We start from the raw sequence: 18,499 nt of genomic DNA on the forward strand, positions 1-18,499 counted from the left end.
TGCTGCCACTGCACGCGCGCGCGCACGCACGCACGCCGTCTAGGTTTAACCATGCGCGCGCTTGGCTGACTCAATCCTCAGCTGATCCTCACGCGAGTCGCTCAAGCTGCTCTGAGTCCGGCTCATGGCAACATGGCGACAGAGGTAAGATACCGTTTATCACACACACGCGCACGCACACACACCTGTATGCTTTGATTCTCGCGGTCCCTGAAAACCCCTTATCGGTTTCAACAGCAGTGTTTTCAGTGCATTATTGTTCTGTTAGGCTGACCGAGGAAGCGGTGTGTATCCGGTGTGTGTGTGTGTGTGTGTGTGCTGTAATCCGGTAGAATCCGGAATTTAAATTACTAGTTAGGTTAGTTCACACTGGGATGATGGTGTGTATATGTTGTGATGTGTAAGTAGCTGAGGCTGAGGAACCCTTTGAGATTTAACGGTCAGCACTGTGGACAGCGGTTTTATTGCATGTTTTAGTTTCTTCTACAGAAATTAAAACTGTAATATACATTTCTAATATATATATATATATATATATATATATATATATATATATATATATATATATATATATATATATTAGAAGAATATTCTATATTCTTGCCAAAGTGTACAGCCTGATTGTGCTTGAATTACATTTACAATTACAATTACAAAAAAGGAGATATGTCAATCTACTTTTCATAAAATGCACACCTGTTAAAGTTTTGACTTTTCTCACATGACTGGATGCACCACAGGAAGTCCTTTCCGAAGCATCGATCAAGGTTTTATATACTCTACGAGTAAGTGATAAATTGACAAATGTTCTAGAAAGACTAAAACGAATAAATAAATGACCACATGACCATTATTACATGCATTGGAATTTAAATTATATTTATCTACTCATCAAGTTTTATCCCAGCTATCTGCCGATGCTTTTACTCATACTATCATTACATAACTGTGTGTTTAGGGATGTGTATGGATCTGATGCCAACCCACCTCCACTGTTATTAATATGAACCATGTATCTGATAATTAAACCCCCATTTCTAATCTATTATCAAGTTAACTTTAGTGCTGTGAGACTCTGTATTAGTGAGAGGGTGTATTCAAATGTGGTGCATAAACTTTTACAGGTTAATTGATGGCCAAACAGATTCTTTTACTCCAATCTTAGCAAACGTTCATGGCTACAACATACAAGACATTGTATAGAATTGTGTGTTTTTAATTATTTTTATTTTTTTGGATTGGGGAAGTTTGATAGAAGCCCACATATGGTTGTGATGATTAGGCATTCAAAAACACACAGGCATTATTGCAAGTTAAAATTTTGCTGATGGCTAAATAAATATACACACACAAAGTTATTTTTTTGTTCATTCATTCAATCATCTATTCATTTATTCATCTTTTCTAATTAATTTATCCTTTTCAGGTGTAACACTGGACCTAAGGCTGGAGAATGAATTCAGAACTGTGAAAACCTGCTCACATAATAACCAAAGCTCAGAATTGAAGCAGTGACTCTGGAGCTGTAAGGTGCCAGGGCTACTCAGTGCACAACCAAGCAGCCTATATTTATGTCTGACTTCTCAGTTTCCAGTATATCTAACTTTATCCCTTTATTTTAAGCTTTTACAAATGTATGCAGGGCAGTATGGTGGCACAGTAGCATTATGTCATGTCACAGCCCCAGGATCCTCAATTCAATCCTAATGTCTAGTCACTGTTGTTTTTGATTAGTTTTCATGATCACAGTGTGTACACATGGTTGTTTTCCAGGCACTTAGAGTTCCAGGTTCCTGATACCTCCCAAAATATGACAGAATCTAAATAGTAAATGAGTATGTGCATGAGTGTGTGTAAAGTGCCTTGCAATAGATAGCCACCTTACCTAGGTCCTATTCCCTATTCCCTATTGACATGCAATATTCCAGGAATAGGCTCCACTACAACCTTGACAAGAATAAAGTAATTACTAAAGATGAATGATTGAAGATGTGTGCATGTATGCCTTCAAGTTCACTCATAGCTCAAAGCAAGTGGACATTTGTTAGAAAAAAATGCTCAGCTGTCATAAGCAATACTTTACACTCTGGCTTTAGGCTTGTTATGATCTTGTTGTCCTACATTATGTTCATGTCAATGCTGCCTTTATATCTCATATTCTGCAGTGCAGCACATCATTATCATGCATATTTCAGTACATGCGCCTTTTCTATGTTTTGAAGTGTTTTTTTCTTGGGTCCAATGGTTAATTCTGGAATCACTGTGAAATATTTAAAATTGGTTGTATATCTATATAAGTCTATATATCCTCTTAGTAGACTACAGTCTATGTTTAAGCATTCATCCCCATCATCAACTCATTTATTTTATGTTAGTAAAATGAAGAAGTCCTAGATTTTATCGTTAATGGAATGAAGTCAGGGAGGCCTATAACCACTTTTCTATAACCACCAATATTAAAGTCATTAGACTGTAAGGCTGCATTACTCTATATTTAGAACAATTTTGATACTTCAAATTAGCTTTATGAGGAATCATTGTTTCATGAAGAAATAATAAGCCTATTGATGATGTTATACCTTATAGGAGCAGAAAGTTGTGTGCATTCACAAAAATGCAGTGAGATATAGGTTGTAGTGAAAACATCTTTGCACCTGATAGACTGAAAGACACATGACATATAGGCATTAGACTGCTTCACTTCATTCTAAAATAATTTTTTTGGAGAATAATCCAAAATATTCACTCCTCAACAACCACTTACCATCTGTTTCTAGGGTGTAATCACTGTTAACCTGCATGGTAAAGAAGGGTTCAATTCAAGTGGCTTTTATTGTCATTTCAATCAGCCGCTATAGTACACAGTCCTCCTGGACCAAGGTTCTTCACACATGCACAGTACAAATATGCTAATGAACAAACATAATGTATAATTATGTGTGAATACCAATTACTAGCAGATACATTTAGAGGAGACCAGACTAATATTATATAAACATGTGTATTCTACTGCTGCCCACTGATGCCTCAGGAACCAGGAAGTCAATGCCAAACCACATGAATGCATCAGTCATCCCTTTTTAAATTTAGTAGTTGTCCAGGTGCTTACTGCTACTCTTGATTATATTCCTCTAAGGAAGTTCCCTTCAATACTTGTAACATTCAGGAGCAAAGATTTAACAGACCATTGCTGAGTCAGCCGTTGTATTACGATTCTAAAGGCTTCCGTGGATTTAACATTACTAAGTGTAAATCCTCAAAAGTAATGGCAGCAATGGTTCTAAGTAAAGAATGTAATTTTATTGCCAATTTATTCTCAGCTGGCTTCATCATGAACTTACCATGCCAATCTGTGATTTGGTGCTGAATGCTTGGTGAATGGGTGGTCTGCAATACACATGAGCACACTTGTAGCCATTTAACGTTATCTGCAGACCGGCTGCTGCGATATCTATAAAATCATTATGCTTATGACCTCATGTCTTTAAAAAAAATTATTTGGTTTTATGTGTTTTTAATATAAGCTGGGCATTTTCGAAAAAAAAAAAAAAAATCTTTATATGAGCCATTAATTTTATCTGGACCACAAACAGTATATGAAGAGAATCCTGGCCTAATGGAAAAATTTATATTGTCAGACTATCTGCTGACTCATTAGACAATTTCATAAAACTTCCATAAAGCTGCGTAAGGGTTTTATAGCAGGGCTTTAGCAAGAAATCGGGCTCATTTTAATGGTAGTATTAATACTGCAACTAAGAACTTATGTATAGCTAAAAGTGGTTTTAGTTACAAGTTGAGCATATAGTGCAGTTTAATCTTGTTTTATATTCTAACAATGAATATGGATAGCTGTGCTTTGATCAAGAAAAGGTTACACATTAGTATTTTTTTGTTTTATGAATGATTTAGTATAGTTCTATAATGCTATAATATGTGCAGTGTGGGATGCTCACTCCTGGGAATGAGTATTCTAGATTTAAAGTCCAGACAGTTTATACATAATGTATGGGATTATTTAAATCTGCCTGCAGCCACCACTGTTAGAATAATTTAATGCAGAAATATTAGTTTTCTCCTACATCCTGTTGTGGTAAATGGGCACACTTGTAAAATAGATTGTGCTTAACCTTTATACAAATATCTTTTAATACATACTGTAGGATAAGATCTTGTGTACACATTCAGGAATAAATAGAATATGTTAATGGTTTAGAAAACACTCAATATTTTGGATATCTACAGAACACTCCAAGTCAAACTATTCATCAATCTTTTTTAAGCGAGTTAAAAATAATGAATGATGATTTATATTTTGCATGTACAGAATATTACATCCAATCAAATCAGTATGTGTACATTTCAGAATATATATAATAAATGTGTATTGTATTGTGTGTTGTAGCTCCAGAACCTTCAGGATCTAAGGCATAATGCCTCACTAGCAACCAAGGTGTTTATTCAGAGGGACTACAGCGATGGCACCGTCTGCAGGTTCCACACCAAACTTCCAGCAGAACTCAACAGCCGGGTGTGTGGGTCATAGCATGAATGCATGGGCGTGGGCCATTGTCAAATATTCACAAATATAGAAAACCTTTTAAGCTTAAGTGTTTTTTTTTTTTAAGTCTTTAGAGCCTCATGTGCATTTGTTAGATGAGAATTTAAAATATTATTATTTATTATTAGTATTATAATTTAATATATATTATTTCCAAGCCCACTATATTTTTTACATTTTAAAAGTATGGAAATATTTTAAAAGGTGTGTGTAGCTTATTTTTAATTTATTTTATTTTATATATGTATACATTAATATTGTATTAACATTTTATCCATTAAACCTTTTAGTGTGTCATCCATTATATGTTATGAAGATTTTATCATTATTATATATTGTGCTATTGAATGGCATGTCATATAGATGCTAGTTAAGTCTATGCAATAATAAATAAAGCAAAACAACTCAACGTTGTTACTTAAAAATCACTGTTCGTCTTGTTACATAAGCAAAATGCAGCCACATAGCAAACTATGAGAAAGAGATGTGAGATCTGAGATGATTTAAACCCTTTTTCTGAAAGGTTAAATACATTTTTAAGGGTACCGTATGCAGGCATCCCAATCATGAAAGCACATCATGCAAGTCTACTAAAAATACTATTCACTCATACACATTTCTGTCAGTGCGAGAAACACAAATGACATTATCAATTTTTTTATGTGAGAAACTTGAAGTCTTCAAAAAAGTATACTGTCTTTATATGTCTAATAGTATCTCAACTGTAGCAACTAAAGCAAAGATGAATGATATTTACAAACTAGATGACTTTTACACATGTCAACACTGGAGTGAAATCACTGAAGTGTTCATAAAATATGACAAAGATGATAAATGCTCCACACAAAGACAGAGTTGCACAATTGCTGAAAAGGGGCTACAGTGTTTTTTTACTGAATTTGCCATTGATGACCTCAGCAGACATTTGTAGACAATCTGGTCCAGAGGTTGTGTGTGTTTTTATTAATTAAGTTATTTATTTATTCATTTTGCTGTATTTTATATTCTAGTGCATGTATTAAAACAGTAAAAGTATCTATTATCTGTAAACATGCATAGTCTCTTGGCTTGAGGTGTAACAGCATATTTTGTTCTCACTCTCTTGCAGATCGAGCGGACTCTGTTTGAGGACACTGTGAAGACGCTTAATAACTACTATGCAGAAGCCGAGAAGATCAGTGGTCAATCTTACCTGGAGGGCTGCTTGGCCTGTGTGTCAGCTTATATCATATTCCTCTGCATGGAGACACGATACGAAAAGGTATTGAGATGTTCTTCCTTTATCCTATTTACACCACAATCAGCAGTTACCATCTTTCTGCTAAAGTTCTTGCACATAGCCAGCTTTGATGAAAGAAAAACCTCAGTCATCAAAAGATTGCAATGTTTCTGTAAAGACTGAATTCGGATTTGACGTACTACTCCATTCAGCCATAACCACGCATGTATTCAGAGGAGCAGGAGCAGACGGAAATTGTTTATGAACGCACGTCAAAAGATGTTCTGGTGTTTGATGTGCTCAGATCTGCCATGCTTACAAATGCGTGCAAGTTAAGTTCACTTTGTGACTCTGCGCTGAAGTACTTGCACCTGTTTGCCAGTCACTGCACCTGAATTTCTGAGTTCTGTTTCATGGCCGATTCTAAAAGGCAGCTAATTAACCTGTCCAGATATGCTTTACCTGCCCCTTATTCAGATGGAAACGAGATGAAACAAACACATTGTTCCTACAAGCATGTTTCTTTAGCCGCTTTCTTTCATCCCCTTTCTTTTCCTTAGAACTTTCAGAAGCAATTCTTGTTTATGTTTGTTCTGATTTTCCCTTCTGTTGAAGCTCATTAACCTATGCACAACATTGTTTATCAAACCCACTTTAGAAGTAAACTTTGATAAACTGCCACCCATGAAGAATATTCTTGTTTGCTGCCTCAGCTGGCAAAAGGCCACACATGAATAGACATGCTCAAATCTAGCCTGATAAACATCTTTCTCATCCAAGACAAACGACTGGGAACAAGTTTCAGGAACTAAGAAAATGTATTTAATCATTTCAATGTTTAAAAAAAAACAACTACGCTTTAACTCACTCACAGTATTATATTAAGTATGGATCATTGATGTCTGAGCACTTTTTCCTAAACTTCAAAACTTAATAAGGCATAGAAAGAGATTAACATTACCATTGCATTTAATCAGGTTCACAGAAACACATGAGTAAAGCATAATGTTTAATTTAGTACTGGCATATACTTGTTTTTGAAATGAATAAACAAATTTCAGAACATCTTTATAGATGTGGTAGCTATATGAGCAAACTGATCAGCGTTCAATCAGAGCTCAGGCTGGACTTTTACATTTTTTAAATTAATGAATGTGATTAAAAAGACTCTTTTGCGATAGAATAAGTTTTATTTTGTTTGCATAATGTTTAATTTTATTAAAAAGTTCTAACAAAATGTAACATATAAATAGAAAAAAGAGCTTTCTACAAAAGTTGCAAGAATCACATAGACCTTATACAGTCCAGTGACATTCATTTTCTTATTTCTGGGCTTTAGCCAAAGCTCAAATATACATCAACCTGTTCATTATGAACCTCATTAGAGCAGTGCTCATGCTCAAGTTCATTCAACTCATTTAAGCAGTTTATTATGTCTTTGTGATGCACCTTCAGAGAAGAACCTTGCTTTTTTTCACAGCCATGAAGAGCGAAAAGGCACAGTATATAGTTTTACCTCATTGCAGTGGGAAAGCACAGGCAATGCAGCTGCTGCATTATTTACATAAATCCAAAATTGTATGCTAATACAGTCTAAACCTTAATTATTCATTCATCCATCTACAGTAACTGCATTTATCCTTATCACATTGAATCCTGAACTCATAATGGTGCACTGGTAAAAGGCATAAGAATCCATGCCAAATGCCAATAAATGACACAGGATTAACTCCAGTTCACACACACACACACACACACACACACACACACACACACACACACACACACACACACACACATCTATATGCTTATGGCTAAGCCAGCGGCGCTAATCCATCTAATGCATGTTTTTGGACAGTGGGTGGAAACCAAAGAACCCAAAGAAAACCCACACAAACACACATCAGTTTTACTGGTGTTTAAAATAGTGCTTTAACATTATTTGAGTCTGTAAAAAATGCTTCCCAGTTCCCAGATGCCCCAAAATAGCTTTGCTAAAAATTGCAAACTGCTGCAATTTAATTTGATCAGAGCCAAAAATTATTCTCTCCCTCCTTGATAGAATAATCCTTGATTATTTGCTGAAGTGAAAAAGGAGCACATATCATATATTATATAGTACGTGTGTTCAAGCAAAATGTTTTATCTCTTCAGAGCTCCATAGAAAACAGATCAAGCTTAAAGCCTCTCATCTTCCAGGGAGATATTTTCCTCTTAAGAATCTTTATAATGTGATTTAGTTTGCTCGTTTTTCATGTCCTTGCCTTGTCTCTGTCACTATGCAGGTCTTAAAAAAGATCTCCATGTACATTCAGGAGCAGAATGAGAACATCTATGCACCTCGAGGACTTCTTATCACTGACCCTATTGAGAGGGGCATGAGAGTGGTATCCTTTATATATAGTTATGGCTATCTCAGGGAATGCACCAAAGACATGAACTTTATGCAAAGAGCTTCTGTAAGCCAAAAGAGATGAAAAGGATGTAGCGTGTACTTTTAGTTGATTAAAAGGCAGACATGTTGTAACATTTTGGATCGTCAGCAATGTTTTAACAGTGTAAGCTGATAGGGTGAGCAAAGAAGAGTTACAGGATTGTAGTCATGGTATAATGAATACCTGGAACTCCTGATAATACAGTATGTGATGCAAATCTCCTAGATCTTTAGATGACATGATTACAAGATCTGCAAAGGCAAGCTGTTCATCTATGAATGCCCAAAGGGCCTTGCTAAAACAATATAAGCTGTCTTTGGTAAGAATCCAGACTCAGATGCCTTTGAGGCATGTTGAGATTTGTGCTGAGACAGTGGTGGTCCAGACAGAGGAACTGAAAAACTTAACCCTAATTAATTTATTTGAAATATATGACATTGCATATTTAACTATGCAATAATATTAATTTCTGCAATTATTTAAATATTGCACCGCTATTTAATATTATATCATCCAAGACATACACGGATCTGAATTTGTCTCTATCACGTGATGTGCTAAGCAGAGTCTGTCTTATAAAGAATGATGTGGCTTAAATCCTGGACACCAGGAGCAGTTCCTAAATCAGAAAGTGCCAGTAATCATTTAAAAACTTTTCTTTGATTAATTTTTTTTTTTACTTGGGGTAACTTGTTAAGAGATGACAGTCTCTCCATTGGACCATCAAGCATGTCTGGCAGTGCTGTCACTTTATATATCCACAGTTCCCACTGTCTGGAATAGGACTTTCCACACTAACCACCAACAGCTCATCACCAGGGTTTGAAACTTCAAACAATGATATTGGCTTGTTTTTGTAAAAGAAAGCTTTTTTTTCTAAGAAAGTTTAGGTCAGTTTATCTAATAAATTCAGATTTTTTCCAATTTGAACAAATGAAACAAAATTATTATAGGTTTTTTTTTTATTTATTTCAAAGTACTGCTAAATTCTACACTTTCACTTGTGATGGCTGTAAATGCTAATAGATTGTCTCTCAGACATTCTATACTGTTAAATCTAATTATAAATGGTTAAAACATTTATTGAACATTTACTGAATAAATAAAGAATTATAATCCAAGCAACCATGCTTTGATTTGTATCCTATAACAGCACACTGTTTTGTTTATTATTTCTATTCAAGTAGGCACTGGGTTAAATACCTGAATATACTGTAACACCTATCCATAACCCCTATTATAAATCAAATGATGTTATATACATCCAGCATTTAGGGATGGTCATATAATTCTGGATGTGCTGTTATAATCCTTGATTGTAATGGTTCAGATAGAGATCTCTGTCTTTGAGGATCGTAGCTCCACTGGCTCCAGTTCCAGTGGCAGCTCGGCATCTGGCAGCAGTGCTCGGTGACTGGAGGAGCAGCACCAGGGGTACGGGTACAGAGTGGCCAAAGGGATCACCAAGATTCGCATGTTGAAACATGAGAGCACCAGATTCTGAATCAAAAGGATGTCAAAGACACTTATTCCTTCCCCTCTTTCTTTGCTATCACATAATTCACATAGTATGCACACAGTCGCTTTTTCACTCCCATCCTTTCGTCATCTTCTGTGTTTCCATTAGCAACACACATGATCTCCAAGCTCCATATACCATGCCTCACAGACACAGAAATAGAGATCAGGAGTTTATTTATACAGTATATATTACAGGCAAAATATTTATTTAAGTGTACCTGTTACAATTTCTGTCTATTCCTGTCAGTTGAACATTGTTATGTATTTGGCAGATGAGTTGAGTGCTGGATGATGGCCAAGCCCTCCTCGTTCTCCTGTCTGGTCTTTTTTAAGAAGCATTGCAACAGTTCACTACCACTGCTGATCTTGTGCAGTGCTTGAGGCTTCTGTTCACTTGGCCAACTCTGCCATTCACCTGTGGCTCAGTGGTTTGCTGTTCTGTTATGTGGGCAGTGAGCCCAGGCAGATCAAGTTCTCCCTGCGTCTCAGCTCATTGGGTATGCAAGCGAGCTTCAGTCCATCGAGGACCTTTTGTCTCCATGAGATGAAAGCTACTAGTAATTTTGGCTTGTCCGCTGAGCTGTGGTTGATGAATGGGTATATGTGTGTGTATATGGACATCAGATAAGCTACATTTAGCTGATAAAATTCAGAGGAAGTTGAATCAGCAGCTGCTTAATATGAACTCCCCAACAAAACAGCTGCCTCATGTGGATGTTTCCATCTTGGTCAGTTTTGCATTAATGGTAGCTCCAGGCTGAAATTTGCACAGCATCTTATATATGTCTTTATACATACTTGGCAGCTTGATAATGAAAGCCGTCATAAACTCATTGTGATTTGCATACATTTACGTCCTGCATAAAATATACAGTGGAATATATGAATGGATTAAGATATAAATGTGTTTGTTATTTAGCAGAATTGGACTCTGTGAACACCACAAACATTTATAGAAAGTTGAAGCCAGACATGGTGTAATTATTGATATAAACCACAGTTGTTTAGATTATATTCAGAAAAGAAATTGGTAAGGCAAATTGCATTAGAAATTTTCTTCATCGTTTCTGCTCTTTGTTTATATTCTCAATTCTGGTGTATAGATATATGGAATGTATTAATTAAAAAGCAAAGGGATCTACCGAGAAGCTGATTTCCTAAACAAATGGCATAAAACCAGATTTTCTCTCCCTCATTTATTCATTAATTCATTAAATCATTTATCTTCAGTAAACACTTTATCTTAATCTGGGTTGCAATGGATTAAAAGTCCTATTCTGGGGACACATTTGACAGAAGGTGGGTCCAGGAAGATTCAGCACCATAACTATTACAAGTATGACAAAGCTGAGGACATGGACACACTGTTAAAAGGATAGCAGTATCACACACTTGATTTTATTTGTGATGTTTGGATTTATTATAAAAAATAACATAATGCAAAAAAAAAAAAAATAGAAAGGCTACAGTAGGTATGAGCATCTGTAGTTTACTGATGAGCACTAGTTTGTTTTATACGATTATTATTAACAATATATGTGAACAATATCATGCAGATAAAGGAGATGAAGGTTTTAGGCAGACATTAAGGAGCACAATATAATTACATTTGTAAGGCTGTCTTGTAGTCACTGTTGTACTAGTTGTGTCAGAAGATGTTTTTAAGAAGAATAGCTGAATGTCAAGACATCTGTCTGTAACCTGGGTCATGCAAAATGGCAACAAATTTTATTATAGGAATAAATCAACAGTCAAACGGCTGAAATTCAATCACAGTGAAGTACTGTGCGATTTCTGAAAAATGTGAACATGTAAATAATTTGTTTAATTAATGTATTTGTGACATGACAGGCAGCATTGATACGTTAGAGCTCCACGATCACTAGTTCAATCCTGAGCTTAGATTACTTATTGTGTGCAGTTTCTGTAAACACTCTCTCATTTTTATTCATGTTTCCTTCAGGTTCTCCAGTTTATTTCTTTGTCCCGCAAGCATCCCAGTAGAAGGATTAGGTTTTAATAAAAGTGTGTGATGCCCGGTGTTTGACTTCCTGGGAGTATCCCAACTTTGAACTCAGTGCTCTCAAAAAAGGCTATAGATCCAACAGCACCCTGATGAAGTGCTTACTGAAGGTGAGTTCAAAATGAATGAACAATGATTCTCCTTTCTTTTGTTGGGAAGAGCAAATTCTTTGTATTTGCAACAAATGTAGCATTACAATATCTGCCAGGGCCAATTCATAGAGTTGTAAACTTTACAACAGTGCTTTCGGTTAGCTGCATATAATGCCAGTTATGTATGAAAAATCATGATGTCATCATGTTTACCTCAGGACATAAAGTACAGGGTTACTTCTGATGCTGTATCACTTGCAGTATATCACATATCTGTCGTTCATTTCTATATCGCTTTTTTTCTCACCTGTATACCCTAAAGCCCACTCTACATTCCTTGCCTATTGTTTCTTGCCTCTTTTTAAAAACCACAACTTCAGTGCTCATCTCAGAGCTTGCCATTCGACGACTAATGCTCTATTGTACACCCTTCTGTGCCTGCTGCTTTCATGTTTCATCACTATGGAGATACCCAACCTGGTGCTGAGCAACTGGTAGCCAGCGAGCTGGCTGTAAATACATCACTTGCACTATAGCTGCATGAGATACCTTCTGTTGGACTAGTCATTTTAGTAGTCATTTCAGTGATCAAGTGAGAACGGTGTTAAGAAAACGTCTTCCTTGTGCTTAATCTAGAGAATTGAATTATGTGTATACATGTGTAGCACGTGTGGTTGTGTTTGTATATCCAGTGCCCTCCTAAATTATTGGCATCCATCACAAAATTATCTTATAATAGTATAAAAAGTATAAAATTAACCTGACACACATTAATGATAAACACTACTTACTTCTGTTTTTACCACAAAAATCTAATAAGGCTATTTTATATTAACAGTATATTCTCTTAAAAAGAAATGTGCCAGAATTATCTACAACCTAAGCAATACATTAAAACTGTCTTTCTGTTATTTTTCATTCACAGTCTCCAGGAACTCTTGTTACCTTTAACCATGTCCTGTTTCCCTGGGATATAAATCTGCGGTTGCACATATGTAAAACCGCTTTGTCTTCCATTACCTTGGAAAAACACAAAAGAATTTCAGCATACACAAGATAGATGGTTATTGACCTGCACAAATAAGGTAATGGATATAAAAATATCTTACATTTAAAAATACATTAAGCACATTTTGTGGCATAACAAAAAGGAAATTTGGCAGGAACTGAACCCATGAGCACTCTGCCTTCCCACACAGTAAGGAGGGAGAAAAGAATAAAGAACACTGTTTTAAAACTCCTAATATTTTTTTTATGATTCTTGTAGTTATCAAATTGCACAGTTAACTTTCATGAATAACAAGGCATTTAGAGATGTTGCAAGAAACAAATAAAAACCTTCTTGATTTTCTTATAAAATACAGCTGAACTGAACTGAGTCTTTCGGGCCAGACCATCAGCACGTTTGGCAAAAAGTGGACTGCATACCAGAAAAGGCACCTGATATCCCACTGTAAAATATAGTGGCGGGTCATTGATGCTTTGGGGCTGCTCAGGTAGTTCATGGAGACTGGTAAAGATTAATGGTATCATTAATTATGTTAAGTACTTAAATATATTTAACCCTTAACACGAGAAACTCTTGGCCATAGATATGGCAACAGGATGATGAGCAAATCAAACTTCTAAATAAATTGTGATAGGTTTGAAAAAACAAATAAGTGTTTTGCAATGTACATCTCACTTCTCAGAGGTACTGAAAACCTGTGAAGAGAGAAATCCATGTTTGCAAAACTAATTATAGAAATTACGTTCTTGGAGAAAATGTGGACAAAAAAAATCTCTCTACAAGTGTTCTCTTATTAGACATCAGTGGAAGAGACTTAGTTATTATTTCAAAAGGAATACAAATTGTATAAAATATTTATTTGTAAAATAGCTCATTTTGCGAAGTGTTTAGTGGTAAAAATGTAAACAATGTCACTGAGGTCACAATATCACTCGTTGAATAAATTTTTACGTAGAAATATTGTGGATGTCAATAAGATACAGCGGAGGGCATTGTATTTTTGCATGTTTATTGAAAAAGGATTTAATTGCAAAAATTGACTTGCTATTTTTTATATATAATCAGAAAGATCCCATTTCTGGAGTAGCAATAGATTGTTCTTTGCTGTTTTTTCTATTGTAAAAAATACATTTTAAAGTCTTATGAAAATATGATGTCTTATAAACATTTTCATTCCTGAAACACAAAGTAAATGTTTACAATGTTACTGACATTTGTCTTTTATTGAGAAATAAATAAAAATAATTATTGAATTATCATAATGCAGTTGGCCTTTGAATAAAAACTACTATGCCACTAATGAAGTGATGTGCATGTAACTAGTAACTATCATTTTACCCATAAAATTACAGTATATTGTGTATATTACTGTATGTAGCACATTTTAAGTTGTAGTATAATGATTTACATAATTTCATTAGAGGTGCCACCAAAGAGACATTAATTGACAAATGCAACACCAAGACAATACCTGAAACAGAGTTAAAACTTTTAAATTCAATATTGCAAAACATAAGCATTATCTTTTTTTTTTTTTTAAAGCAGAATCATGATGTAGGATACAGTTCCTAGAAGAAGGAATTACTTCTTTGTAAACTTTTGAAAGCAGAAAAAAAGGACAACACTAAAATTATTTTTACATGATCAAGACTAAGACCACATTTAATAAGACCAATGGCAAAGAGGGAGACAAGTCCAAGTACAAAATGCCAACATTTCAAGAAATTAGAATGACCAAACGACTAGGTGCTTATGTCTTCATGAGTAGGACTGTAAGACTCTAATCATAAACATAAGCATATTAAAATATTCAATATTTTTCACCAACTTTGATTTTGTTGTTTATTATTAACTTATTCAAAATAATTGCATCAGAAAAAAGGCTTTTGAATGGTTGTTGCTCTGCAGTATTTCTATGATTCATGCTGGTTATGATACTGTCTAGAATAGCAACTGAAACTTGCATGTGCATGGAAAGGAACCATATTTAGTGATGTGCCTTATGTTATGAGGGACACTTTCACACTATAGGCAAGGTGCCTCAGAGCAAAATCAAGCCAACCCCAAAATAGAATCTTCTCCCTGACATTAAGCACGGTTATTGGCGAGGGAGGAAGCAATATATTTCTACTGGAGAGGAAATGATATTGTCCTTGATCTGACAGTTGTGTATGCCATGCCAGGGACTGAAGGTTACATTTATGATTTTGGCATTAGGAACAGCTATTTGTTCTGCGGAATGACGACATATGAGCAGTTTTCTTCCAGAACATTGGCTCAGAAGACGTTCGCCTATCTCTAGTGTGATTGGAGGAAAACCTTAAAAAAGTGTCTGCGATGGCAAGAAGAACTAAAGTGATTTGACATTACTATGGAGATTAAATCTTGGAAGAGGATAAAAAGACACTTTCTATCCACAGACTTACTTGAAATAGTTAAGACAGAGAGTTCTGTTGTCCTTAATGTCAGAATGAAAGAAAGTGAAAAATACAAAGCAACTCATCAGTCAGAGCCCTCTCATAAGCTGTGCTGAGATAAGCCTTGGGGGGTCATGTGACCCTAAAGAAACAGATTTGGGTGCTCTAATAGAAACAACACACCTGTAGCAAAAGGTCACTACTGGAACTTAGGACATCTGACAAGAGCTTCCAGTGTTTTTAGTACTCTGTTACACAACAGTGGCTCTGTTCTAACTGAGAAGGCCCTCTTTTATAAATGATAGAGCCTGTTTCTCTTTCTCATATTCAGATGCACATCATACTTGGTACAGTCAAACAAAAGATACAGTAACCCTAGAATTACTGGCAACTTAATGTAAATTAAGTATTAAGTGTAGAGGAATAAATTATATAAAACACTTGTTTCAACAACTTGTTTCATGATTGGCACAATTATATGTTGTTGGTGCTCTCTTCTCCATGCAGCAACATTTTGTGTTGCTTCATATTGTTCATTTTCTTTTGCAAGTGGACTTCACTCTAATTTAAACCACATGTATATATATTCCTGTGCCAATTTGCAGATTGAGATGGTTTTTGCAAAACACTAAATTATTTATTTAGCCTGTTTTTTTTTTTTTTTTAGAAGTATATACAGTACATATATGGTCAAGGATAAACCCCATGGCAGAAGTGATCAATTTTGTGCTGAAGTATCCTGATATTTAGCATAATTCATAATGTCCAAGCCCCAAGTGTCTATTTCTATATTTTATAGTGGGGTGTCAGGTGCTTTTACTTGCATGCAATCCCTTTTGATATCCAAAAATGCTGCAGTTTATTTTTATTTTATCTGCCCAGGCACCACATTTTGCAACACAATATCATGAATTCTCTCTGCAATGCCTAAGCTGGTGATTTTGATTTGAGAAATCTAAATGTGCAGTTCTTAAACTTTAATTATTAGACTTTATTTTCTGTCTTTATCATCCCTTCTTACTGTGTGTGTGTGTGTGTGTGTGTGTGTGTGTGTGTGTGTGTGTGTGTGTGTGTGTTTGTATGTGTGAGAGAGAGTGTGGAGACTTTGTGCTTATGGGTCCAATTACTGGGCAATGGTTTCTGACATGTGAAGCTTTTTTGTTTTGCTCCTAATTGTTCTTAATGGTATTTTTAACTGCTTGTGTATTTTTATGTCCATTATCTGATTTGTGAAGGTCAACAACCATCTGTCTCTTCTGTGTTGAACGTTCTTTGTTTTGTTGTTTTTTCCATGGTAATGGATGACAAATGGATTTTAACAACCAGGCCTTCTTTAATCGCACATACAAATTAAAGTATTTCTTTGTAGCTTATCCAGATATCTAATATCAACCGACCCAAATATTTAACCTTGCATAATAAGAAGTAGTAGAGCTCTGCTCTATCCTGAATATTTGGTGATGTAGAAGCATCAGGATTCAATAATCATTTTTCTAACACATGATACCTTTTCTCACTAAGCGACAGAGTGTGGAACAAATGAAGGGAACTGATGCAAGACTATATGTTCTACAATGTGTGTCAAACAAGGACAACATTTGTGAGACCAAAGGCACTGACAGCCTAATGGAATAAATAATGTTTCCAACTCCAAGAAAATATAATTCATGTTGAAATATTCCTGGGATGAATCAATGGGCAATCAGCTAACTCATAACTGAAGAATAAGATTTTTTTCTGCTGTGACAGTAGAACAGCTCTGATCATTTTAACAATCTTTGAGTGCATTTGTACATTTACAGTACAGGCCAAACATTTCTCTGCATATTTCATTACAGTTTTAAATTTCCATACTTTATAAACATCTGTATAAACTAATAGCTATGACACAAATTGATTTCAGTTTTTCTTTGTTTACATACACTTTATAAATATTTGGTTGTGTTGTTGTTGTTTAATTGCATGGACGTCAAACTATTGGAGATGCCTTTCATAAGTTTTTCACAATGCTACAATCCAGATTTTTTGTCCAATCCAGCCAAACTGATCTGGTGTAAATCAGTCAGGTTTGTGAGACTCAAGTTTTAAAACATGCTTCATCAGTTCATTCCAAAAATGTTCTAAGGGGTCCAGGGGTCAGGGCTTTGTAAAGACCACTTATCAAGTTTTAATCTGGGGACTTAAAGGAAATTTGTTACAACTTCGGGGTTATGTGGATCAGACTGAAAAGCCCAGTGCCAGACTAAAGAGCCCATTCTTAAATGCACAAGTCTCTTTAATAGGAAACCAAGCCACAACATTTTGCTCCATGCCTATGCTTTACAATTGGGATGTTCTTCCAAAGCCTCACAATTTTGTTTGGATTTTGGCCTTCTGACAATCTTCTGTCTGGCTTTTGAATGTCACTCTTGGAGTAGAAGTTTCTGCTTTTAGATCATGCCAGTGTAGGACTATATCAATGGTGAAGGCACATATGTTTCAAACTTTCAACCTTTTCATTTGTTGATCTTGGGGTATCAATTGAAATCTTTTGTTGCTCATCATTGGAGTTGATTTGTTTTCTGGTTGCCAAGTGAACATATTCATATAAAACAAATGTTCACCCTTTTTAGCAACAGCATTTATCAAATTGCTCAAACACTTCTAATTTTCTCTTACAGCTATAATTAACAAGTCATCTTTCTCTGCCCTTACGCAGGCCTTATTATTATAGTTTTTCATTTGGACACAACACAAAATTCACTTTGACCCAGAATGGCCTACCATGTTGTCCTTGGCTAGAACTGGCTAGAAGCCTCAAATACTGATACAGGTTTTTTTGTGCCTATAGAAATCTGTACACAGGGCGATGGCAAGTAAGTTTTGTTTTAGACATCTTCAGTGCTGAGATTCATAACATAACAGAGATAAAGTATCTAAGTAAAAGCCTGAACCTTTCATAACCTTCAATAAGTTCTTCCAAATCCCAAAATAATCAGATGACCACACACTGTGGAAAGCAACCACCACACAAACCATAGTCTTTGAGTTATTGCTAAAACACCCTTCACTGTTTATGTTAATTTCAATGACAAGCTTGACTAATATGTCTAAAAAAAACTTATTACTTTCCATACAGTGGGTGTATATGTCACTGTATCCTTAACTCTGGGATCCTTTCAGCATATATTTTAATGACAAATTATTTTAAACTAATGTCTAACTAAAAGGTCAGCATGAACA

The 18,499-nt window shown here is 35.3% G+C and overlaps 1 protein-coding gene across 11 annotated transcripts in view; it reads left to right on the forward strand.

Annotated features, from left to right (window-relative positions):
* The window catches only part of golga7bb (golgin A7 family, member Bb), a 26,822-nt gene continuing 8,323 nt past the window's right edge, over positions 1-18,499 (forward strand). The window contains exons 1-6 of one of the 11 annotated variants that reach the window (XR_006928361.1): positions 1-144; positions 4,406-4,531; positions 5,670-5,822; positions 8,066-8,167; positions 9,546-11,869; positions 16,799-17,180. Coding sequence is in view for 3 of the 11 variants with exons in the window: in XM_046872024.1 (XP_046727980.1) it covers positions 133-144; positions 4,406-4,531; positions 5,670-5,822; positions 8,066-8,167; positions 9,546-9,629 (477 nt within the window). In the remaining 8 variants the exon portion in view is untranslated. Of the gene's footprint in view, positions 145-4,405; positions 4,532-5,669; positions 5,823-8,065; positions 8,168-9,540; positions 14,142-16,798; positions 17,181-18,499 lie in introns of those variants that run through there. The other 10 variants (XR_006928364.1, XR_006928355.1, XR_006928356.1 and 7 more) reach the window with 10 other exon arrangements.

Source organism: Silurus meridionalis, chromosome 2 (genome assembly GCF_014805685.1).
Source record: "Silurus meridionalis isolate SWU-2019-XX chromosome 2, ASM1480568v1, whole genome shotgun sequence".
NCBI lineage: Eukaryota > Metazoa > Chordata > Actinopteri > Siluriformes > Siluridae > Silurus > Silurus meridionalis.